We start from the raw sequence: 26,096 nt of genomic DNA on the forward strand, positions 1-26,096 counted from the left end.
TGAACTAAAACCATCTGGGTCACCATCTGGGTCACATCTGGGTCACATGCTCTGAACCCGAAAAAATACTTAAAGTAGGGTTGCCATACGTCCGGATTTTCTTGGACATTACCAGGATTTCAATGGTGGAATTGATGTCTTGGGGGCACTTTGTCCTCGATCTTTTGTTATAAAATGCTCAACAACTTTGGGGCTCTCCTTAAAAAACAACAACTCAACAATCTTGGGAGTGTCTTGAGGTTAAGTACATAAAGAGCCAGTGTTCAAATTTAACACTCCAGAACAAAAAAAATCCTACACCAAGAGATGGAATGTTGTTATTCCAGAGGGCTCACCCAGGTTCTAGTGAGCCCTCTAGATAATCATTTTTTATTTAAGTTTTTGCTTAAGTTTTAAGTTTTACTCCAATGATTCCCCAGTGCTAGGATGGAATTTACATAGAACATCCAGAAGCTATGAGGATTTGTGAAGTGGATGGCAGTGGAAATCGAGCTCCTAACCAAGAACTGGTGAAGAGCACAATACAAGTTCAAATTACAGAAATTCCAATACACTAATAGAAGGATATTTTCACTGAAAAAAATATGGGGCACTATTTTTCAAAGCAAGAAATACCAGAGGGGAGGAAAAACAGAATGTGAACAGAACCTCTGTGCCTATATCAGACTAATACTTATATCAATGGACTCATGTGATGTTGTATTTGAGAACCTTGCTGAAATTAGGTTGAGGTGGAGGCTCCAATATGGTGTCTCCAAAATTGCACAACTGCTGAAAAGATCTACTTCATCCAATGACGCACTCTTAAAGTGGACTCAGCAGCATTAGACAACCTTTACTTTCCTTACTTCACAACCTGAGTGATTTTCGAGCCATTGCTGTGCAAATTGAAGAACTGGTTATAGTTCAAATCAGCTGCTTATGCAGGGAACACATTCTTTAGTACCAGAGGGCTTTACTGTACTTCTAAATGAAAACAAACAGATTTTTTCTGCCTGGCAGGGTCCACTTCTATGCATGCACATGAAAACACAATTGTTTTGCATGCTTATATTTGCAATATATCAGAGGAGGAAAGCAATTGCCTTTGCGATGAAAGCTCATTTTCTCCTTCTGTGCTCCCTGTTTTAATGAGAGGACAGCAGTGATAAACAGACTCTCTAGGTGGAGGAGATTTACTATAAAATTCAAGCCTATTTATCACATAGAGTGTGGTCATGGCAGAGGGTTCGTGGTCTGTCATTACATGCTGATTCTAGTTCTTGGGAGGTTCTGATGCTTAATGCAAAATTGGTTCTCTCATTCATTCTATTCAGCTTGTGCAAACATTTCTGTACCTAATGTGAGAAGTGGGACAGATTTAGTTCCGTTCACATTTAGAGGCAAACCTATCCATTTGGCACTTTTTGAAACACTACGTTCAACCTTCCTTCCAAATTTGCACCGCTCTGAATTTTATAGAGCAGTTCTCCAGCCAAGTAACTTGTAGAAAAATGCATATACTAGGATACATTGTGTATAAAAATGAACATGTTTGTGAATATAACATACAAATATGCATTATGTTATGGGAAATCACTTGCAAGAATTTGTATATTGGGAGAAAAATACAATAAGATGATGAATAATTTCCATGAGGACAATAGATAGATAGATAGATAGATAGATAGATAGATAGATAGATAGATAGTTGGGTATACAGTGGTACCTTGGGTTAAGAACTTAATTCATTCCGGAGGTCCGTTCTTAACCTGAAACTGTTCTTAACCTGAGGTACCATTTTAGCTAATGGGGCCTCCCGCAGCCACCGCACCACCGCAGCATGATTTCTGTTCTCATCCTGAAGCAAAGTTCTTAACCCAGGGTACTATTTCTGGGTTAGCAGAGTCTGTAACCTGAAGCGTCTGTAACCTGAAGCATCTGTAACCCGAGGTACCACTGTATAACACTCAGAAGAAGAGTGTGGGGAAAGAGGAAAGTAAGAAATGCATTCCATTATTTATGTATATGATGGATTGAACAAAGTATAAGCAAACAGTGGTCCTCTTCATCTCGGAAACTGAACGTGTGGAATTTCACTACACAGATATCTATTTACTGTAGGAGTATTTTCTGAAACACATGAAAATCATGGATTACTTTTGCATGGTGTTGGCAGCTTGTGTGAGCCAAAGTAGCACATTAGACAAAGCGTTGGGCTTACGACCTTGATGTGAGTCTCATATGTCACGCAGCAGGCTGGCTGCCTAAGTCTCGCTTAGCCGCTGTTTCAACAGCAAAACATTATTTCGACCATTCTAATGGCTCAATACATTCTTAATAAATTTTCACAAATTGAAGGAAATGATGGGATAAATAAATATTATATCACCATTAGATACTGGGACGAACAAAAATCTTCAAAGTCCAGAGAGATCACTATAGCAGTTTCCCACTCCACCTGCTTCCTGATAGAGTCCTGAAAGTGTTGCATCTTAACTTGGGAATCCCACTTAATATGCTTGCATCCACCTTTACAGTCTCCTTTTCTTAGCAGTAAATATGTTGCAAGGCACCATAAACAGTGCCTGGGCAGCATCACAGCATTTGTAACTCAACTCAGGGCTCTACTTGTCAGAGATATGTGCAAGGAGCATAGCTCAGTGCTAGAGCCTTGTGTGCTGAAGGTCACAGGTTCGATCCCTGGCGTGTCTAGGCAGGATTGGGAATGCCCCCATCTGAAATCCTGCCAGTCCCATCCTGAAATTCTGCCAGTCAGAGTAGTCTATATTAACCAAAGGAGCCACTGTCTCAGTATAAGGCAGCTTCCTGTATTCCTATGATATGTAATTTCCAGTCTGTTAATAGAAAGTTCTAGGACTTCTTATAGTCAGCCCAGCTGTGTTTGCTTCATTGCACAACTGACTTGCCATTAATTCCTTGTTTAATTATGCTTAGCAGAATTTTGACTTTTTGCCCTGTAGTTTTAATTGTTGGATGCAGCAAAACACACACGTTTTCTTTCCTGCTTCCTTCTGCCTTCTTGTGGATGCAGAAAGCAGCTGGGCTAGTTCCATGTGACTGCAAATAATTAAGAGCACGTCAAAACACACCAATTAATCTCAAGGAAGAATCTCGGCGGCTGTTGTGTTTATGGGGCATCCCCCTCCCTCCCGTATCCATTTCTAAGCTGCCCTGCATCCTATTTAATCTAGTTATTTTTCCTTTTACTGAAGATGCTCCTTGCACAAACACATGGAGTCTCTTGTTTTAAATGCATGGCACTTCATCATGGTTTTGCAACGGTTTGGAGCAAATAATGTTGTTCTGTAGATGCTGGATTCTATGCTAATGAGAAGACAAATGGCCTGCACTGGAACAGCAAGAAGTCTGTGATAGGGGGGGGGAATATTATTAAAGAATATTGTCTCTTTCTTGTAGATAAAAGGCAAAAACAGGCTTAAATAGCAGGCGAGAAAACAGTAAGCTATCTTAAACTTTCCCCTCTTGACTACTTTTCTAAAAGTCCAAAACTGAGCACAAAATTTCACCTAAGGTTGGTCCAAACAGAACTACATCATCACATCAGCAATGATTATGGCCTTTGTTGCAATAACTTAATGCAATGCATGTACATAGTTTAGTTAGGACCACACCATATGCATAGAACGTTGCTTTAAACTGAGTGAGAGTATTGGTCCATCTGTCTAGTTAGACTAGAATCCTCCTTTCTTGTTCCAACTGGCATTGGGAACTGAGTGCTTTTAAGGAAGGGACTGGTGCTGTGCTGTTTTTATTGTAATGGTTTGTGTGGTTTTAACAGAATTTCACATGTGCAAATATATGTGTATATAAATATATAGCTTTAATTCTATCAATGTTTAGGGTTTTTTAAGATTGTTCCTTAACCTCCCCACCCATTTTTTTAGCTGGTCTTATTTTTATTTGTAAGCCACCTTGAGTCCCTTTTGGTGGCGGTATATAAGTAAATATATAATCATAATAATAATGTATATAAAATAGCTTTTAAAAGTTTGATGCAAATTTGACTTCCTTCAGAGGCAACCTGTAACCTACAGAGGCTGAAGAGATCAGGGGAAGATCAAATGACTGAAGTAAGCATGGGAAGCAGGTGGTGCTGTGGTCTAAACCACTGAGCCTCTTGGCGGCGGTTCAAATCCCCTCAACGGGGTGAGCTCCTGTTGCTCTGTCCCAGCTTCTGCCAACCTAGCAGTTCGAAAGCTTGCCAGTGCAAGTAAACAAATAGATACCGCTGCGGTGGGAAGGTAAATGGCGTTTCCGTGTGCTCTGGTTTCCGTCATGGTGTTCCATTGTGCCAGAAGTGGTTTAGTCATGCTGGCCACATGACCCAGAAAGCTGTCTGTGGACAAACATTGGCTCCCTTGGCCTGAAAGAGAGATGAGTGTCGCAACCCCATAGTTGCCTTTGACTAGACTTAACCATCCAGGGGTCCTTTACCCTTTTCTTTTTACCTTTCACCTCACCGCAAACATGATGATGGAATTCTCCCATATTATCTGACAGAGCCCATGTTTGAGTCGACGGAATGTCCACTGCTGCCTGAGCAAAACACAGACGATCAGGGCCACAGTCATTTTGTTTGTAGCCCAGTGTACTAACACACCTGAGCCAGATATCATTTCTAGTTGGGAACGTGGAGAAACTGCTCCAATAACTAAACAACAGCTGGGCCTGGAAGCACATCCTTGAAACTCTTGCTTCTCCCTCCATAAGCCAGGAAGGTAAGGGAGCATGACAGTAATTGAATGCATAGAGAGGCTGGAGTAGAATAACTATGTCAAATGCCGCCACTGTTGACGTATTGGGCACCTTTGCAATTTGGCTCAGGTTGCAACACAGACAGGCGGCATGTCCCCCTCCTTGGAAGTTGTCAGGGAACTGCCATCAGAGCATCAGGTGGTGGAGGGACTCAGGCAGGATGAAAGAGACTCAACTGCTGAAGCAGGGACCAGCAGGGGGAGGAGTGGGTCTCTGAGGGAATGCGAGCAGGAGGGAGGGCTCAGGGAGGCTTCCAGCGAGAACAGTGGGGAGGTATCGGAGTCTCCCATAGGGAGACCCATACCTCGCAGGAAACTGTCACGCCGTGAGTCCAGGAGACGCGTTTCCGTTAAGGAACTTCTTTGCTGGAAACGCTTCCGCAGACAGCCACTGTCGGACTCTACTAGTGACTAGAGCAGACATGTCTGAGGAGCTCCGTCACACACGGAGGTTTGTGGGGGCGCACAAACTCTGAGGGAGCACGTTTTCACGCACAAGCAGCTAATCAAACCCTCACAGCAGTCCGACAGTCTTTGTACGCTGCCTGTGCAAGAGAAGGCATCATGAGCGAACCAACCGGAACCGGAGGAGCAGGGGCTGGAGCTGGTCCAAGCTTGGAAGATAGATACCGAGCGTTGGAGGTTCAACTGGCCCTGCAGACGGCGAGGCTGGAGGAGAGAAGGGCTCAGGATGCAGACAAGAAGGGGAGAGCCACTCAATTCCCCAGAAAGGTACCAGGATTGGTGCAGAAATTTGGGGGGGACCCCAAGGACTACCATGCTTTTAGGACAGAGATGCAATATGCCCTTAATGTGCAGTTCGATGAGTTCCCTGATGAGGAATCGCGAGTTGCTTTTGTAATTGGGCATCTTGAGAAAGGGGCTAGAGACTGGGTTCGACCCCTAATGACAACGCACAATGACATACTAAAGGACACAATGAAGTTCTTTCGTGCAATGGATATCATGTTTTCCAGCGATACTGAGGAAGGGGTGGTGCGCAGACAGCTAATGGCTTGTAAGCAGGGGAGTCGATCTGTCCGTGAATATTGGACTGAGTTTACCATGCTGATTCACAGACTGAGTTGGGATTTATCGGCGGCACCCGTTCAAATGCTATTTGAAGAAGGTCTTTCTTCGGGGGTGAAAGACGAGCTGGCACGGAGCCCCAGGGCGGAGTCTATGGATCAGCTGACCAAATCTGCGCTGACCATAGGAGCGCGGCAGGAGGCAAGAGCCTTGGAGAGGCGGGAAGGGAGAGGGGAACGTTGGAAGGAGTTCCGCATTCCAGACATTCCTGAGCCAGCTTTCCCGCCGGCAGAGCCGATGGAAATCGGAACAGCGCGCGCGCGCGCATTTTCAAAAACCAGCGAGGGAGTTAAGAAGGAGGGAAAGGGCCCCCGGAAATGCTATCTCTGCCAACAGCCAGGCCACTTTGCCAGAGTCTGCCCCCAGAGGAAGGAATGGCAAGGGATGGTGGGAGCTGTTGAGGGGGGAGAAGAAGGGGGAGCGGAGCAGGTAAAAGCCAACGCCTGGTTGCCACAATTGGGGCACTGCAGCCAGGCCAAAGAGCAGTGAAAGTGCCCGTGCCAGAAGCTCCTCGACCTGCTCTAGTGATTGAAGTGTCGCTAGAGCTGCAGAATGGGCACCCCCTAAAAATAAAGGCGCTATTGGACTCAGGCAGCTCCTGCAATTTTATGAGCAAGGAGTTTGCTGCTGAACACCAGATACAGACCATCCCTTTAAGCAACCCCCTGCAGGTGACCACGATTGATGGCAGGGAGTTGTTGGGAGGAGGAGTCCGCTTGCAGACTGTCCCAATGATAATGAGGGTGGCAAGGCACACAGAACTGATAGCGTTTAATGTGGCCACCCTGGGAGGCGCTCCCATTATTTTGGGAATGAGCTGGCTAGCTCTACATGATCCGCTGGTTGGCTGGCATCAAAGAGTGGTGTCCTTTGGTTCAGCACATTGCCTAGAACACTGCAAAGGGGAGAAGGGTTCAGTAGGGGCCCAAGCCACCCTAGCAGGGACTGAAGTAATGGGGAAGGTGAAGGTACCACCACAGTATGCAGATCTCAGCGACGTGTTCAGCGAGAAGGAAGCTGACCAACTACCACCTCATAGACCCTTTGATTGTCAGATCAATTTACTCCCTGGAGCACAGCTTCCCGTGGGCAAGTTGTATGCCATGTCAGACAGGGAAATGCAGGAGTTGCGAGGGTTCATTGACAAGAACCTGAAGAGAGGCTTCATCAGAGAGTCCAAAGCAGCAGGGGGGAGCCCAGTGTTCTTTGTGGACAAAAAAAATGCGGACAAGCCGAGACTTGTATGTGATTTTAGGCGGCTGAATGCAGTGACTGAACCGGTGGCGTTCCCTATGCCCAGAATTGATGATATTTTGACCATGGTGAGGAAGGGAAAGATTTTCACAAAGCTGGATCTAAGGGGGGCGTACAACCTGATACGCATAAGGAAAGGGGATGAATGGAAAACCACCATGTTTACCCCTTTGGGGGCGTTTGAATACCTCGTTATGCCATTTGGATTACAAGCAGGCTCCGCGTGTTTTCAATCTTTTATGAACCACGTGCTGGGCCCTTTGCTCTACAAGAATTGCGTTGCCTTTCTAGATGATGTGTTGGTGTATTCTGAGAATGAGGAGCAACATGTGAGAGACGTCAGAGAAGTGTTGAGCAGACTGCAAGCCAACAGGCTGTGGGTCAAACTGGAGAAGTGTCGGTTCCATACCAAGGAGGTGGAATTCCTGGGGTACCGCCTGTCAGACAAGGGATTGGCCATGGATCCCGGCAAGGTACAGGCAGTGCTGGAATGGAAAACACCCAAAACCAAGAAGGATGTGCAGAGGTTCCTAGGGTTTGGAAACTTTTATCGTAAGTTCATCCGCAACTTCGCCCATCTGACGGCGCCCATCACTGACTGTCTCAGCAGTAAGAAGAAGTTTGTATGGACGGCGGAGGCGGAGCGAGCGTTTGAGGAACTGAAAAGGGCCTTCGCCTCTGAAGAACAACTTCTGCATGTGGATTTACGAAAGAAGCTAAGGGTTGAAACAGACGCATCTGACAGAGCCATAGGGGCGGTGCTTCTTCTGCAGCCGGGGAAGGAGGAGTCGGAGTGGCGTCCGTGTGCCTTCTTCTCGCGGAAGCTGAACAAATCCGAGAGGAACTACACGGTGTACGACCGAGAACTGCTTGCTATTCATGAGGCGTTCCGGAGATGGAGGCATCTGCTAGTTGGTGCACAACATAAAGTGCAAGTGTGCACGGACCATAAAAATCTAGAGTACTGGAGAACGGCGCGAGTGCTCAACCAAAGGCAGTTGAGATGGGCCCAAGAGTTCTCCAAATTTAACTTTGAGATTTGTTATGTGCCAGGCCCAGAGAATGTTAGGGCGGACGCTCTCTCACGCAAACCTGAATATTTGGAGGGGGAGGGAGCACCCGAAGAAACCCATATCATTCCAGAGGACCGCTGGGTGTGTGGGGGGACTTTGGTGGGGCAAAGGGAATTGGTAGAGGGTACGGTGCAGGATGCATACGCCCAGGGGAAACTCAGGGATCTCAGAGGGGAGGAAGACAAACCCGGTGGTTTTGAGGAGAGAAATGGGGCATTGTATTATAAGGGAGCGTTATATATACCTGAAGGGGAATTGAGGGAGAAAGTACTCAAGCAGCTGCACGATAGCCCCACAGCAGGGCACTTTGGGCAACACAAAACCATGTGGCTGGTTACCAGGGAATTTTGGTGGCCCAAGGTCAGGGAAGATGTGCGGGAGTATGTGAGAGGGTGTGAACAATGCCAAAGAGCCAAGGGGGAGAGGCAGGCGCCGGCTGGTTTATTAGAACCACTGCCCACACCTGAGAGACCGTGGGAAGCAGTGGCAATAGATTTCATGACTGATCTGCCAAGGTCTAGAGGGAAAACAGCCATCATGGTTGTAGTAGACCTGTTAACTAAAATGGCCCACTTCATAGCCTGCTCACATGCGGTTACAGCAGAAGAAACCGCCAAATTGTTTGTAGAGAATGTGTTTAGGTTGCATGGCGCCCCCTTGAGGGTGGTTTCAGACCGAGGGAAACAATTTACTTCCAGGTTCTGGAGGAAGCTCATGAGCTTACTGCATGTAGAGGTTAATTTCTCGACGGCCCGTCATCCTGAAACCAACGGGCAGGCGGAAAGAGCAAATGGGGTTCTCCAACAATATTTGAGGTGTTATGTTAATGACAGAGAGAATGATTGGGTGGAGAAGCTGGCGTTGGCAGAATTTGCCTACAACAATGCAGAGAACGTGTCCACGGGGATGAGCCCCTTTTTGGCTAATCACGGGTGCCATCCCAGAGCCTTCCCTGGGGGGGAGGGGGAGAACTGGAGCGTTCCAGCTGCAGAACAGTTCGTGGAAGAAATGGAAGCGATCCATCGCCAGCTCCAACTCAACTTAAACAGGGCTAAGGAGGAATATAAGAGGCAAGCAGACAAAAACAGAAGGGAAGGTGAAAGCATCAGGGTGGGGGACCAGGTGTGGCTGTCAACCCAAGGGTTGCCATTCAAAGGAGGTTGTAAGAAATTAAGACCCAAAAGGCTGGGTCCGTTTGAAGTCATACAGCAGGTCAATCCAGTGGCTTTCAGGCTCCGGTTACCGAACCACATGAAGCTGCACCCAGTTTTTCACAGGTCGTTGCTGTCACCGTATAGAGGAGACAGTGAGGGGAGGGTCACTAGGGGACCAGCAATGGAGGAGAAGGAACACAGCTACCATGTAGCGGAGATCCTCGATTCCAGGTGGAAGGGAGATCAAGTAGAGTATTTGGTAATGTGGGAAGGGGAACCGGAGTCGGAAAACACCTGGGTTAGGGCAGAGGATGTCAATGACGAGGTTTTAATAGAGACTTTTCATCAGAGGTTCCCACGTAAACCTCAGCCTGTAGCGAGGTTCCGAAGGGAATACTTTGCCACCACCGACGAGGAAGAGGAGTTGGAGGGGTTCCCAGATTCTGAAGAGGAGGAGGATTCAGCTGGCCAGGACGACGATCGATGGAGAGAATTGTTCGAGACGTCAGAAGATGAGGAAGATTCGTTTCGGGGTTTTAGCCCTTCACCTCCCAGGGGGGAGGAATTGGGAGGGGGGGAGGGGGGCCCTGGAGGGGAGGTGGATGTCAGGGAACTGCCATCAGAGCATCAGGTGGTGGAGGGACTCAGGCAGGATGAAAGAGACTCAACTGCTGAAGCAGGGACCAGCAGGGGGAGGAGTGGGTCTCTGAGGGAATGCGAGCAGGAGGGAGGGCTCAGGGAGGCTTCCAGCGAGAACAGTGGGGAGGTATCGGAGTCTCCCATAGGGAGACCCATACCTCGCAGGAAACTGTCACGCCGTGAGTCCAGGAGACGCGTTTCCGTTAAGGAACTTCTTTGCTGGAAACGCTTCCGCAGACAGCCACTGTCGGACTCTACTAGTGACTAGAGCAGACATGTCTGAGGAGCTCCGTCACACACGGAGGTTTGTGGGGGCGCACAAACTCTGAGGGAGCACGTTTTCACGCACAAGCAGCTAATCAAACCCTCACAGAAGTGTTGGCCCACAGAGTTTTAAATGCATAATTAATGTGGCAATGAAGCACAGGCTATCTATACTATTAAAATTTATCGTGGTATTACTTGCAAAAATGAATTCCTAACAAGTTGTGGCCTGAGCTGTAAAAAAATTAAAGGTTTTTTCCCCGCCCCTTCCCTGCAACCGGCTCTATAATAGAAAGAACTGTGTAATTTATCTCAATATTATTTTATTAGCACTTTTTAATTGCTCTGGCAGATAAGTAGCAGTGGCTATTATCTTAGCAAAACATTTGTATTAATAATGTCACATCAGTTGCGGGGATTGCTGTAGAATATTTCACCCATATTAACAGTCGCTTCGAGACTCAAAGCCTATTTTTCCTGCGTGACAAGTATTAAAGAGAGGGCTGTAATAATATGCCTTTGCTGTCAGGCTTCCTTGACAGAAATAATACACATTTATCAAGTGTCGCTGCAAAAAAATAAAATAAAAATGCATGTACATTACAAATTCCCAAATTATCAGATTCTTTTTTCCCTCGGTCATAATTTATATCCCCGATTGACACGATCATTTAACATGGAACAAATCGCCATAAGGAGGCTTTTCCTTGGCATTCTTAGGTGGTCAGACTTATTTTACAACCTTTCCCCTTTCATTACATAGATTTGGATACAGATACTGTACAGTAATAGATGGTGTGCTGGCATTCAGCTGCAGCCACAATTTAGTATTGATGATGATGATGATGATATTTGATTCGTTCTTTCTCCCTTTGTGTATGCATTTGTGTATACAGTGGTACCTCAGGTTACATACGCTTCAGGTTACAGACTCCTCTAACCCAGAAATAGTGCTTCAGGTTAAGAACTTTGCTTCAGGATGAGAACAGAAATTGTGCTCCGGCGACACAGCAGCAGCAGTAGGCCCCATTAGCTAAAGTGGTGCTTCAGGTTAAGCAGAGTTTCAGGTTAAGTACGGACCTCCGGAACAAATTAAGTACTTAACCTGAGGTACCACTGTATTTCTACTAGAGGGTGATGTGGAAGGGGGGGCAGTGCTCACCTGACCTCCGGTCAGTTACACTACTACTGCTTACTGCGAGGGAGTTGGAGAGAGGGGAGGTGGCAGTGAGGTCGACATGGTGCCAACCGTGTTTGGTTTAACAATCTTTCTCCCCAGGGAAGGAGCCAGCAGTGATGGAGGGGGAGATGATGGTGTTGGATGAACAGATCTGGTATATTTTATGTTCTCTGTTCATAGGAGTAATCCTAAATTACCGTATTTTTTGCACCATAACACTCACTTTTTTCCTCCTAGAAAGTAAGGGGAAATGTCTGTGCGTGTTATGGAGGGAATGCCTGCGGGTGGGGGGGGGATCTGCTGCAGTCATGAGCAGAGGATCCATGGTTCCCCTTCCTTCCCTCCTCCATGGTTACAAAGCATGGATCCACATGGATCCTCAGGATTTTTGCATTGGGCTACTCCAAACTCACTGTCAGATCACATGTCTGTGGCCACAGCATGAACCACAAAAATCATATACCCACTATTTTGTTTAGAATATTTTTTTTCTTGTTTTCCTCCTCTAAAAACTACGTGCGTGTTATGGTCTGGTGCGTGTTATAGAGCGAAAAATATGGTAGCTTTTACCTGATTGTTTTTATTGCTATTATGGATATTTAACCTTGCTTGGGGAGGGGCTATATTATACCACTGTTTTATTGTATTTTATTATATTTTATTGCTTTCTAATTTTTGTTGTTAGCTTGGTAGAAAATCAAGATACAAATTTAACCAATACAGTAAGCAAATAAATAAAAAATGGGGGGAAAATATTTTTATTTAGTACTAACATATCCAGCAACTTCTAGAAAATCACAGCTTTCCCTCTGGCATGGGTGCTAATCCTGAACTATTTCTTGGGCTTTAGACTGCAGGGGTTTTTCCTTACAATACTGAAATTCATAGCAGAATATTCCTGGGCAAGTGCACATTCTAACTTGAATACCGCTACCGAGCTCTGAACATAAAATTGTGAGGCTCAGATTCAAAATCACATTGAACCACAAAGCAGTTTAGAGGCTGGATATTTCTTCTAATTGTGGATTAGCCATTGTTGCTTTAAAGCAGAGTTGAGGAACCTACGGACCACTAGATGCTGTTGAAGTCCAACACCTATCAGCCCCAGTCAGCATGGCCAATGGTCAAGGATGGATGGGAGATGTAGTCCCAACATCTGGTGGGCCACAGGGTGATCAGCCCTGCTTTAGAGTATCAACTCCAGGGTGTGGGGCAGGATTTGTGGAAGTCCTCCCAATGGAATGAACAAGCAAAGAGAAAGAACAGATTGGCATAGCAAGTGACATTAAGGAGACTTTATACAAATAATTGCACTGGAAAGTGAAGAGTGGTTCTTTCACAAGATAATGAGACAGGAACATGCATAAATGCATTATTTATATTGAACATATGATTGGTAGAGCAGTTATGTGCTACTCTGCAACCTCAATCCGATGATCTAATTTGTCACTGCTGTTCCAATGCTATTTCAGATGCTATATATTCTGCTGCATGGTGTCTTTTTTTCAGGGAACAGTGAAATTTGTTATAAGATTGATAAACTCAGGTTGCACTTCTGCGGGACTCTTGGCACAAGGCCTAATCACTGCAGGAGAGAGTCAGAGATTAAACACGCAAGCACCATTTCTGGGCAAAGCAATTACCATTGGGGGGAAAGCTCCCATTGGTGCCACTGGAAGCCTTTTTCGCCCTAGGGCTAATGGCTACATCTCTGAGGCTGGAGCTAGACAGAGCTACCATCAGAAACAGGCTGCCATTTTTCTCCTTCCCTGTCCCTGCGCAATGTTTAGGGATAGTGTACACATAATGCAACATCACTGCGTTGTGACTTTCCACATTCACATGGAGGTGTGTGTGTGTGTTATAGAATGGATAGGAAAACCAGCACATGTGGAGCATCAGAGGACAAAGGTGCCGGTGCCAGGCTTTTGGGTAGGAATAGGATGCCTTTAGTAAGCGCACTTTTCCTGCAGTCGCTGCTGCTCATTTGCTTGCCAGACCTTTGGACCGCCCAATTGGCATGAAGGGCAAGGCAAGTGGAAGCTTCTACCTTCCTGTCATTGCTCACTTCCATAGTGTGTGTGACAACAAAAAAGATGAAGAGGAGCAGGTCAGGGAGCTCCATGGATTAGCAATGACTGTTGAGTTGTGGACCTCAGCAGGCACACAAGGATGAACCCCCACACTGGTCCTGTGAAACATTATGGAGAAGGAGTGGGAGGGATGAGAGCAGAAATTTTGGCCCTCATCTGTTGTTGTATCTAGTTTTTGCCTTGGATATAACAAATCCTTCAGGTTTCACTTCTAGTTTCACCTGAAGGAGCATCTCCACCCCCATTGTTCAGTCCAGACACTGAGGTCCAGCTCCAAGTGCCTTCTGGTGTTTCCCTCACTGCAAGAAGTGAGGTTACAGGGGAACCAGGCAGAGGGCCTTCTCCGTAGTTGTGCCCACCCTGAGGAATGGCCTCCCATCAGATGTCAAGAACAACACAACTTTTAGAAGACATCTGAAGGCAACCCTATATTGGGAAGTTTTTGATATTTTACTAAGTTTTTATATGTGCTGGAAGCTGCCCAGAGTGGCTGGGGAAACCCAGTCAGATGGGCAGGGTATAAATATTATTATTGTTATTGCTTGTGAAAGCAAATTACATAGCTTAACTATGTGTGGTGTGAAGAAGCACTTTTTATCATTGTCCTGTGGAAAGCTGGGCAGCCAGCATGCTTTCAAACGCAGAAGCAAAGGGAATGCTGAGCCTGACTCAAAGCTAAAGCTGACAAACATTACAGCCCACTTCACAAAACTTGACTCACTCACATCCAGACACATCCATCACATTAGAAAAGAGAGGCAAAATTATGGTTAATAAAGGAAGGCACTTGTGTGTGCTTTGATTTTTTAGAACAAAGTTTATTAGTGGTCCACCGAAATTAACAGCAACTCTCAAGTAGGTTATTTAGGGGAAATGTTTCAGAACTGCTGTCTGAATATTTGACATGGAAGCTGGAATAGTAAATACAGGAAGAAGGAAGGACAAGGCAAACAAAAGAAGGAAGCAATACAAAAGTGGTGATTGCGGGTAGGAAGAGATGGCAGAGAGATGGTAAGAATAACCAACACTTCCTGAAGATACAAGAAGAATGGGATCATTTAACACCAGTCCTAAAATACCTACATTGACTCCCAGTACATTTCCGAGCTCAATCCAAAGTGTTGGTGCTGACCTTTAAAGTCCTAAATGGCCTCCGCCCAGTATACCTGAAGGGGCATCTGCACCCCCATCGTTCAGCCTGGACACTGAGGTCCAGCTCCAAGGGCCTTCTGGTGGCTCCCTCATTGAGGGATCTGAAGTTACAGGAAACCAGGAAGAGGACCTTCTTGGTAATGGTGCCCACCTTTTGGAACGGGCTCCTGTCAGATGTCAAAGCGATAAACAATTATGTGATATTCCGTAGACATCTGAAGGCAACCCTGTATCAGGAAGCTTTTAATGTTTGATGTTTTGTTGTGTTCTTTTATATTCTGTTGGATGTGTGGGATACAATAGGGTTTAGCAGCTCTAGACCTACAGCCTGAGGCAAACAAGAGCTGTACAAGAGATGAATAGGCACCTCTTGGGCACCTCCTATACGTCTGAGAAAGATGGATGGCTTCCTGATGGATTCCGCTCTTGTTATTTTAATCCAGGCATAGGCAAACGCAGCCCTCCAGATGCTTTGGGACTACAATTCCCATCATCTCTGACCACTGGTCCTGCTAGCTAGGGATCATGGGAGTTGTAGGATCTGGAGGACCAAGTTTGCCTATGCCTGTTTTAATCCAAGTCTTTCTGAAGAGGTTTCTGTTGACTCAAAGGATGCCGAATATCCATTAGATAGTACAATTTGTCTGAGGTGTTGATCTTACAGTTTAGAGTCAAGCTGACATAAGCAATGGACTAAACTCTGAATGGAGGAATCGGATCAATGTCTGGTTCCACTATAACAATATGGGATTTACTTTTCCTCTGCTGAAGATTTGCTCCCGATTGCCACAACACATCCATATGAGAGTTAATTTGGTCCCTGTGAAAAGAATTTCCATTGGATAGTACAGTTCATCTGAGGTGTTGACAGTCAAGTTGGCATAAGCAATGGACTTTATGGACAATGAGGGTCAGTGTCTGGTTCAAATGTAATAACGTGGCGTTTACGTTTCTGCTGCTGAAGATGCGCTCCCGATTCCCGTAACAGATCCATGTAAGAATTAATGTGGTCCCTGTAATCAGAATTTCTTTGTCAGACTCCTGCAAAAGGTTTAGCACGGAAACATTTGCTTTTCTCCCCTACAGCCCCAGGCAAACCCTCAAAATCTCCTCCAGAGGGTTGTGGGACCCTCTAGAGCACATTTTGTGAGTGCAGGAGGAAAGGAAAGGAAGTGGAAGTCCCATGGCATGAGTGCAGCACTGTTCGTGCAGTGTTGGATACAACCCGTGATCTGCATAAGACTAACCCACGCTCATTGGTCCATCTACCTCAGTACTGTCAAGACTGACTGGCTGCAATTTTCTGGGGGTTTCAGACTGGCGCCTTGCCCTGACCCACCTGGAGACGCCGAGGATTCAACCTTGGCTCTTTTGCATCCGAAGCACATGCTCTACCATTGAGCTAGGTTCCTTTCCTTTGTACCTGCACAAGTCTAGAGTAAATGGGATGGCATGAGCCTGTGGGATAGCTCAGTTTGTAGAGAATGAGAATCTTAAGCTAAGGGTCGTGGGTTCGAGCCCCACCTTGGGCAAAAAGATTCCTTGCATTGCAGAGGGTTAGACTAGATGACTCTTGTGGTCCTTTCCAACTTTATCTATCTATCGATCTATCTATCAATCTATCTATCATCTAGATCTATCATCTATATATCTATATATCAATCTATCATCTAGATCTATCATCTATCTATCTATCTACCATCCCTCTATCAAGTCTAAGGAACACACAGAGAGAATTGTAAGCTGGCTCACCTAGGCCAATGATGTTAGCAGTAACTCACAAACGATGCAAATTTCTTTCAGGCATTTTATATCCTGCCTTTGAATTTAAGATGCACTTCACTGAATGCAGTAGGTTCAGAGATTCCTTCACACAGACTAAATTTCACACACATGCAAATTACCTGGCTTTATCGGTATCAAATGCGACAGATCCCAAATCCATGTAGTACTGTGCTGACGTCCTCAGCGATGTCCAGTATTCGCTGGCCTGGTGAGAACAGATGATTAACGCCAGAAGCAACAACCCACCCTCAGGAATCAGTTCCCCCCCCCCCTCCAGGAATGGGAAAGCATTTAACGGCCCCCTCCCACAACTTTGCTGCTACAATCAATTCATAGCCTGCTCTGCCCTCAAGTGTGTTTCCCTGGGGGGGGGGGGATAACCCAACACTCAACAGAAACACTGGATTACATGGCAGAATTGTCATTCACTTCACTCACCCACACACCAGTAATATTAGCATAGCAATGCTAAAGTACTTGCATTCTTAATGTTACCAACCCTTTCTCAACCACGATACCTCATGCATTATGGATACTGTCCCTTTGCCCATTAACAATAAGTCCCAGAATTGTGAGATCCAGATCTCAAACAATATTAACGGACAAACTAAAAACCCACGTATGAGAGTGTCGAACAGACAAGAAAATCAGTACCTCTCACTCCACCTGGTATAGTTTCATTATATATGTAACATCAATAGAACATGGTTTTCAACCTCCCAGAACTCGTGGCAATTTGTGGAATAATACCTTTGTTTAAAAACTGAAATGACTTAAAAGTTAAATGTAATTAAATAGAGGTTAGGTGCTTTTGGGGGATGGCATTTGGGGGCATTCACAATGTGAATAATGGACACACATTATTTGAGGGGGAAAGGTGGTGAGATCCTGCTGTCAGGTTTCATCCCTGACCTACTGTGTTCATTAGATTCTGTCTGTAAAGGTCTCCTATGTCTGCATAAACCTGGGAGCCCTTGACAGGCATTCTAACAAGCTGAGGGGGGATACTTCTCCCCCAGACCCATTCACATTTGACACCCACATTTCTGAACCCCTAAAAAGGGCTACTGTTGCAGACTTTTTTTAGACAGAGAAATCCACGCAGACCCACACCACCCATCAATTCTGCAAGTGAGCAATGCAAATCCTCTGCCCCCCCCCCAACCACAATGACCTTCTCTCAAAGCTCCACCATGAAATCTTAGAAAATTGTGAATACCTGTTCTGCCACGGTCATACCCCAGCCATTCTGGGGGCTAGCTGGATCCCAATAGCCTGAAAAAAGTGCTTGTCTCCTAAGTCCTAAGAACTCATTGGCTTCTTCCTCAGAGACAAATGGTAGTCCCCAAACCCCTGAAATGGCAAAGGCACAGCAATCACAGTCATGGATTAACAGAACGTGAAGATTTCATACATATGGGCAGGAATTTAACATGGCATCATGATGATCATTCCATCAGCAAAAGTTGTCAGCTGTCCAGATACAAGAATTCCCCCTCTTCTCCCCACACGATGGGAATTGTAGTCCAAAAACAGCCGGAGACCCACGTTTGGGAAGCACTGCACTAGAGGGACTAGTTAGCTGAATCTCTCCCATGATTAATGCACTGATTAATACTCTACATTAACGAAGCAGTTAGATTAGATTTCACAGTGATGTTTTAACATCAAACTTTGAAAAGCCAAGGCATTGAAAACCAGCACATTAAAGTGCACTAAGGGCAAATCACTGCAATGGAGTTGAGCGATTTAAACTGCCTGGATAGCTTCCAATGTGAATCTGCACGAAGGGCTCGCCCAAACATCCACTCGTCCCATGCCCAGAAATCACAGCTCCGAGGGGCTTTCTGCTCAACCTGTGCTTTCCAGGCGAGGGTCCAAGCAGTTTTCCTCCTGCCCCACCCGTTTCCCAGGGGAAACCCACTCTTTAGTGCTAAATCGGAGCAAACGTTAATCCAGAGAAAACTCAGAATTGCTGCTTTCTCCAATTGAGCGCTTAAGAGCAGTTTTCCAGTCAGGGGAAAGCAGCAGCAACAAGGGGAGGTGTTGGTTAAGGCACATGTATCCATACGCAACGTATGTGTTCTGATACCAACACATGTAGAATTTTGCTCCCACTTATTTGTTTTTACCTACTCCATGTAACCCCAGGAGCATAGCAGGAAGCAAAGTCAACTGAATGAAGATGCTCTGCAGGATCTGTGCTGTGGGTTTGTGGAGATCCTAAGCCCATATCCACCCCCCACCCTTTGACTACTTCAAACTGCAGAACTGGCTCTGTCACAGGTGCTACACAATACTTGCTCCACACTTGTAAGAAATCGGTATTTTAGCGTGGCAGCATCTGTCCTTTGGAACTCCCTGCCTATTTATATCAGACCAGCACCTTCACTGTACTCTTTCCTGCATCTGCTTGTTCAGGCATGTCTATCCATGTGTTCTCTTCCTTTTTAGCCACTGTTGACTTTAATTGTCTTTTGTATATTTTTAAATACCTGTTTTTATTGATAATTTTTAATGTTGTATGTTAGGTTTCTGTAAAATGCTCAGAGGCTTTCTCACAATCAAGCTGTATATACTTTCTGTGAAGCAAATAAACAAAACAATGGACCCAGGTCCAAGTATAATAATAATAATAATAATAATAATAATAATAATAATAATAATAATAATAATAAAATTTATTTATACCCCGCCCTCCCCGGCCAGCGCCGGGATCAGGGCAGCGAACATCAATAAATTTTCAGTAAAAACATAATAAGGGGGGAAAATACAGGTTAAAATGCAATTTAAAATGCAGAGAGGAAGAAAAACTTTTCTGTGTCCACTTTCTCCACGCCCGTGTGTCCCCTTATTTGCCTCATTTCTAAGCTAAACAGCCACAAGTGTTGTATGCTTCCTCACAGGGACGTTCCTCCAGACCCTTGACCATTTGGGTTCCCTGTTCTGCTCCTTTTCCAACATTTGAGGCGCTGCACCCAGACCCGTACCCAGGGTTCCAAGTGCGGCTGCACCACCAATTTCTATAAGAGAGTCATGACTTTGGCATGCTGTGTCTCGAACGGTGGTGGACTCTTCATCTTTACAGATTCTTAAGCAGAAGCTGGGTGTCTACCTGGCAGGAATGCTAAAGCAGCAGATGTCCTGAATCACTGGGTGGGTGAGGCTGTATTAGCTTTTAAGAACCCTTCCCAACACTACCGTTCTAATGTTACTAAGTGCAACATACAAAAGAGCTCTGCAACACTTCTTCATTCTGACCACAGAAGTATTTCAATTAAAAGATAACGCTCCGTCAGAATTATAGGATGCCACATGAAAATGAAATCTGCTTTTAAGTTTCTCTACGGCTCTTTTTCTACATGGTCTCCCACGTAAAGTGAATCTGGAGGACTGAAGGGCACTTCAGAGGCGCACCCAGAGAAGTTTTCAATGTTTGGGTTTTTTATCGTGTTTTTAATATTCTGTTGAGAGCCCCCAGAGCGGCTGGGGAAACCCAGCAAGATGGGTGGCGTACAAATAATAAATTATCATTATTATTATTATTCGCTTAACTGTGAATTCCTTCACCGAACTTTGTCTATTCTTTTCAATCCACAACTAGGGTTGATTAATCATTTCGATGCCAGAGCCTAAAAGCTTACCTGTAAGCAATACAGCGCACGTAGCAACTTGAAGCACCGAGGCAGACATGGTGTATATTCTTCGACCTTTCCAACAGAGTATATAACCCTCAAACCCAGGTATTTTATGTACTTGAGAGCCCCTTCGCTTTATCAATCATTTACTATGTCCATCGGAAGAGTTCTGCAGGCAGAGGGCAGGGTCCACTGTTGCATTGACATGTTTCCCCGACCTCTTTCTAACCTTTGGACTTTTTACATGGAAGTTTTGATATAACTCAGACGTGTCCCCTTCCCCCTCCCCCTCCCGAACTTACCCACTAAATGTTGAGTACCAGCAATATCAAATATGCTCCATTTTGAGGGTGAAGTTACCTTATACTGCAAGAGTCCTGTCTATGGTTTGGGGCATGCACTTAAGACCACTAAATAATCAAATATTCTGCATAAATAAAAAAATTCCTTCCAGTAGCACCTTAAAGACCAACTAAGTTTGTTCTTGGTATGAGCTTTCGTGTGCATGCACACTTCTTCAGATACACTGAAACAGAAGTTGCCAGATCCTTCTATATAGTGAGAAGGTGGGGAGGGGTGTTACTCAGAAGGGTGGTGGGAATGGGAGATAGGCAGATAGCTGAGAGAGCCTCTTGACGACTCTTAACGACTGTAATAGGTCTTACAGGAAAAGGCAAGGGGTGGGAAGGTGAGAAATGGTTTAGTTATGTATAGTGAGATAAGAATCCAATGTCTTTGTTCAGTCCAGGTCTTTTCATGGTTTTAAGTTTGGTAATGAGTTGTAATTCAGCAGCTTCTCTTTCCAGTCTATTTCTGAAATTCCTTTGTAGTAAAACAGCTACTTTGAGATCTTGTATAGAATGTCCTGGGAGATTGAAGTGTTCTCCTACTGGTTTCTCTGTTCTGTGATTCTTGATGTCAGATTTATGTCCGTTTATTCTTTGGCGTAAGGTTTGGCCTGTTTGTCCAATATAGAGAGCTGAAGGACACTGTTGGCATTTGATGGCATACACAATGTTAGACGATGAGCAATTAAATAGTCCCGAGATGGTATGTGTGATGTTGTTGGGGCCAGTAATGGTGTTGTCCGGGTGTATGTGGCAGCAAAGTTGGCATCTGGGTTTATTGCAGGCTCTGGTGCCAGTGTCTGTGTTAAGTCTGGTTGTAGTATTATTGTGGGTTAGGAGTTGTTTAAGATTGGGTGGCTGTCTGTAGGCAATGAAAGGTCTTCCTTTCATTCTGCGTATGTCCAATAAGATTCCCCAAAGCCTGTCAGAATGAAGCTGTGTTCCTCTGCAGCAAGGAGAGAGCCAGTCTAGCCTCCCTGTTTAGGGGAGTTTTTGATGTTTGATGCCTTATTGTGTTTATATTGGGAGCCGCCCAGTGGCTGGGGAAACCCAGCCAGATGGGTGGGGTACAAATTATAAATTATTATTATCCCTAACAAGAGAGTTCCAAAATCCGGGAGCACTGCAGCCACCAAGGAAGCAGAATTTTTGGACTTTTTTTTTTAAAAAAATGCAAATGCTTTTAAGTTGCTTGTTTGGAGAATGTTTCTGCTTATCGTGTTTTGCTTTTAAATCACGTATCTGTACGCCGCTCGGGGCTCCTTGCAGAGCGACGGTGGGATATAAAATTCCACAAATAAACAAACACGCCGGGACATTTGCTTTGTACATCCGCTGCTTCTCATGGACCTCAAACAGGTGAATGCAGAGATAGAAAGACTGAATACCATTTCTCTCTCTTTTTTTCCTTCCATTTTGGTATATTCATATATATGTAACTTCGGATTATTTCTTTGATTTGGGGGTTGCAGTTCCTGCAGGAGAAGGCTAGGAAAGGTCTCCCCCCCGTGGGAGGAAAGCTCAGAAACAGCAGATAGGGAAAAGCGCTCCTGCGCTCAGGTCTGCTTGCGCCCTTTCCAAGCGCATCTGCCGTTGGCCGTTGGCCGTTGGCCTGAACCACCTGGGCTCTTCTGTTAAACTAGGCTGGCTCCTCCTTTGCTGGGATCCAGCCTCCCTCCCTCTCTCTGGGGCGTTTTCCGTGCTTTAGCCTGCTGCTGCTCCTTGGCTTTCCCCGATCGCCTTCAGCTTTATCACAAGGTGGTCTTAGCCGGAAGGGCGTCGCCACCCTCCTCCTTCCTAACCCCCAAGTCTCGCCTTGGGCCCTAGAGGTGCGTCGTCGCACGCTGGCCACAAGGGGGCGCCCCGCGACTGCGTCTGGGCCCGTGCGCGGTAGGCCCCGCGGCGATGGCCGACTCTGCGCGTTACAGCGCTCTTTGCAGGGCAGGGTTGAGGCTAGAGTACCTGTATGCAAACTCGTAAGTGGAGCGACCTTTGCTTTTTCAGTTTCGTTTTATGCAGGCCAAATGCATTAGCTGTTGGCTTCACCAAGGCATGAGCAGGAGGGGGGGGGGGCGGACAGGAAGGGGGTGGTCCAGCAGCTGCAAAGGAACTTTGCATTTCCTATAGCGGGACATGCTTCTAAAAAATAGGCCCAAAAAACAAAAAGGAAGAGTGAAAAAACTCTCTAAAAGGGTAGAGGAGTTCATTTGGAAAGGCCTCCGCCTTTCCCACGTGGGATGCGTGTTCTAAATGGCAGGAATGACGTGTATTTTTTGGCACTGAAACTTCTTCCATACTGAAATGAGGGTTGGGTCAAGGAAAAGTACAAGGAAAGCACACTTAAAAAATAATAATGAGGCAATGCCAACTTGATGCTCCAAAAATAAAAAGCATAGGTGGTGTACTGTGCCCTGGAGACTTTGGCTAAATTCAGTGTTTGTTTTATAAATGCTCTGTGCAAAGCATTTTGAGCACTTAGAAGAATGGGAAAGAGAGTTTTCTTCTTCATGAGCAAGAAACACCTTACTATCTTACCCCTCTGTTTTATTACACCCAGTGCTTTTTTCTGGGGGGGACGCATACCCCTAAACATTTTGTGAATCTAAATTTGGCCTCATTGAGGGGCAGTATTTCAATATGAGTTGAAAAATGAGAGTACCCATAAACATTTTTTTAAAGAAAAAAACAACAACCAGTGATTACCGTACATCTAAATGTTCTGGAAGCAGCATACCAAGTCAGAGCACTAGTCTACCTAGCTCAGCATTTAACACATTGCCTGGCAGCACCTGTGTACGATTTGGTGGCATTTCTCCCAACTCTACCTGCAGACGCCAGGGATTGAGCCTGCGGACCTTATGCATGCAAGGCAAATGCTCTACCACTGAGCTACCATCCTTTCCCTGAGAAGGGGACAAGTCTTGTGGATCCCAGCCAAGTTTTTAAAAGACATTTGAGCCACTAAGGGGGCTCTCTGGAGCTCTGTGTGTGTCTGCTTGGACCTGCCTTGCCACCAGGCTCTCTGTGTTTCGAGAAGACCATGTGAGAGCTCTTAGGAAGAGGGGAAGGTGCAACTGGGTGAAGCATGCAGCCAAATCCTAGGCCAGAGGTTGGGGAACCTGTGGCCACCCAGATGTTGTTAGGCCGAAGCTCCCATGAGCCTCAGCCAGCCCACCCAGTTGTCAGGAGTTATGAGCGTTGTTGTCTCACAACTTCCAGAGCGCAGTCCCTTTCCCTAGGCTTTGACTGAGAAGAAAAGCCACCCTGAGCCCCACTTTTGCTTCCAAGTAAATGGGCACAGCCAGGCCCATTAGGGAGCAGAATCCCCTGATTTGCTCCAAGAGCGAATGAAGAAGTGAAGCAGAAGAATTGTGTAAAGGGTCCCCACAATAAAGGCAACATGGAGGGTAAGGATCCTGGAAAGGCCCGGCAGTAACGTCTACGCCCTGTTTCACCTTGTCCAAAGTCCCAGTGGCTGCACATCCTCCTTTAGAACAAAATTGCAGCCCAGTCCTGCTCATAAATTTGCAGTTGAGTATATCAGTGGAGGTTTCACGCACGTAAGCATGTACAGGGTCCCAGAGGCCATGTGTGCACCATATTGTACCTTTAAAGCACATTCAAAAGCACATTATTTCCTCCAAAGAATTCTGGGCACTGTGGTTCGTTAAATGTTGCTGGGAATTGCAACTCGGTGACGGGTAAGCTGCTTGTGCCTCCCCGAATACGAATTCCCCTTGTTGAAAATAGTAGTTTCTAAACTCCCAAGGCAACGTCCTTTCCCTCTTCCCAGCCCTCTTTGTCCAGTAGAGGTGAGCTCATAATAGGAGTCACCGGTCCAAAGATTTTGTCAGGTGTAGCAGGCTGCAGTCCTATACACATGCCCAAACATTCTTGGGAGCAAGTCCTGTTGAATTCAGGGGGAATTTGTTCTGAATAGACACCTATAGGATTGCACCGTTAACATACTAGAGCAAGGAAAACAAAGGCAGTGTGTACACATTACCGTTTATTCTGGTTCCAGCACAGTCCCATAGTGGCGGACACATGACATCTGCCATAGTCCATATCTATCTTCTAGTTCTTTGAGAAATGCTGCTGTTTGGGGCGTTTCCCCTCAAACCAGCTTCTGTCTGATTTGAAAACGTAAGTCTTGTGCACTTCACAGCTAAGATGAGGTGTGGACATTTGAGGCAGCTGTTGCACATGCACACATGACAGCTTTGTTAATAGGAATTCAGGGGAGTTACACACATGGGGAAACGGAATGGAACATACATCAGGTGATGGCATCCTTGTCTTCTCTGTGGTGTGTTCAGCCAATGTGCAAGGAACACAGTTGGGGGGGGGGACCTCACTGTGTTTTAAGCCACTGGTGTATACATAGCCAAAGACCCTGTCTTGCAGCACCTTAAAGATCAACACATTTATTGCACTGAAGTTCTGTGTCTTTATTTATTGCATTACAAGATGACTCATAAAATAAATTCCCTCTGCTGTAGCTTCTGCTATAAATAAATACGTTAGTTTTTATGGGGCCACGTGGCTCTTTGTTCTTGTTCAATATATACAGCACCCATGCAGGGAAAGACTAAGGATGGATTTATTTTCCCACAGCAAAGAGCAGTTCCCACCAAGCAGAATAAAAAAAATCCCACATGCGGTCATTTCAGAACCAATTAAAATCGAATCTGATGTTACACGTTGGTGCCCCTGAAGAGGTACAACAGCATCCCACAAATATCTCCTGCGATATGAGGTTCATAACCATTATTTATTGATTACCCCAATCGAGGCAAGCCAAGTTCACCGTGCTGACATGTGTTTTATATATAGATTAAAGGGTTCGGGCAGGGCTGGCTTAAGAAAATGCCACCCTGAGCAAGGCTTCTGCCTATCAGTAGCATTTATATGCAGGTCGTCATAATGTTGTGGGGGGGGGGGGAATGGCCTTGGCTGTTTTACAGCTCCCAGTGCAGTAACTACATGTTATTATTTCCTGTTTATATCTTCAGCCTTTTTCATGGGCCACAAAGTTACATTTAGAGGCTTCCGTTAATCAAATTTGTTTTCAATGGTTTGATTTGTTCAAAATAATTTTGATGCAGATCTGTAACTATGTAGCAGTTTTTGTCAATATATTTTGGGTGGGGTGGAAGGCCCATTCCACAACATGCAGTGTGCTGGGCCCAGAAAAGCTTGTTGCACCCATAGCTCAGACTAAGCTGTGGCAGCAAGAGCCAGATTTCCCCCTCCCCACTGAAACTTGGCCTAAATGTTTATCTTTACATGGAAATTAGTACTGTAACTGCTAACATGCCATACCGAGTCCTTAGTCTCTGTCTTTCTTTCTTTCTTTCTTTTGGAAAGGTCCCTATAGCTCAGTGGCAGGACACATGCTTTGCATGCAGAAGTCCCAGATGCAATCCCTGGCATCTCCTGGTAGGACTGGGAATGTCTACAGAATGAAACTTTGGAGAGTCACTGTCAATCAGTGTAGACAATACAGAACTAGATACAGAACAATACTGGTCCGATTACAGTACAAGGCAGCTTCCAGTGTTTCTGTGTTCTTTCTGCCTCCTTGAAACTTATGGAAAAGGGGATTTGTTTGCACAACTTTGGTTGCAGGCTTAATTTGTAATGGCCT

General features: G+C 45.5%; 2 protein-coding genes and 2 long non-coding RNA genes across 5 annotated transcripts in view; 3 read left to right on the forward strand and 1 right to left on the reverse strand.

Annotated features, from left to right (window-relative positions):
* Nucleotides 1-4,468: 4,468 nt before the first annotated feature.
* Nucleotides 4,469-14,174, forward strand: LOC308589733. Its single transcript, XR_014009460.1, has 3 exons — nt 4,469-4,887; nt 10,364-11,613; nt 11,980-14,174. It is a non-coding gene; the product is annotated as an uncharacterized lncRNA (long non-coding RNA).
* A 147-nt stretch (nt 14,175-14,321) lies between these two features.
* Nucleotides 14,322-20,231, reverse strand: LOC308589732 (uncharacterized protein C3orf85). The gene is made up of 4 exons (XM_081199143.1): nt 20,106-20,231; nt 17,681-17,814; nt 16,581-16,666; nt 14,322-15,689 (listed from the first exon to the last, which is right to left on the reverse strand). Exons 1-4 carry the CDS (start codon nt 20,152-20,154, stop codon nt 15,572-15,574), a joined length of 387 nt encoding a protein of 128 aa, XP_081055269.1. The 5' UTR covers nt 20,155-20,231; the 3' UTR covers nt 14,322-15,571.
* On the forward strand, nt 17,821-20,249 carry LOC308589734. The gene is made up of 2 exons (XR_014009461.1): nt 17,821-19,621; nt 20,066-20,249. It is a non-coding gene; the product is annotated as an uncharacterized lncRNA (long non-coding RNA).
* A 1,853-nt stretch (nt 20,250-22,102) lies between these two features.
* MORC1 (MORC family CW-type zinc finger 1) overlaps nt 22,103-26,096 on the forward strand; it is a 62,393-nt gene continuing 58,399 nt past the window's right edge. Inside the window, exon 1 of one of the 2 annotated variants that reach the window (XM_081198961.1) lies at nt 22,103-22,422. In XM_081198961.1, coding sequence (XP_081055087.1) covers nt 22,352-22,422 — 71 coding nt within the window. In that variant the 5' untranslated portion in view covers nt 22,103-22,351. The remainder of the gene's footprint in view (nt 22,423-26,096) is intronic. The other variant, XM_081198960.1, reaches the window with a different exon arrangement.

The sequence above is a fragment of the Podarcis bocagei genome (genome assembly GCF_964188305.1).
Source record: "Podarcis bocagei genome assembly, chromosome: 6".
Taxonomy (NCBI): domain Eukaryota; kingdom Metazoa; phylum Chordata; class Lepidosauria; order Squamata; family Lacertidae; genus Podarcis; species Podarcis bocagei.

Coding starts and splice junctions, on each gene's coding strand:
- LOC308589732 (XM_081199143.1), bottom strand. CDS start 20,154: ATGTCTGCCTCGGTGCTTCAAGTTGCTACGTGCGCTGTATTGCTTACA. Junction 17,815..20,105: donor GTGCGCTGTATTGCTTACAG/GTAAGCTTTTAG, acceptor TTGCCATTTCAG/GGGTTTGGGGACTACCATTT. Junction 15,690..16,580: donor TTTGATACCGATAAAGCCAG/GTAATTTGCATG, acceptor TTCTGATTACAG/GGACCACATTAATTCTTACA.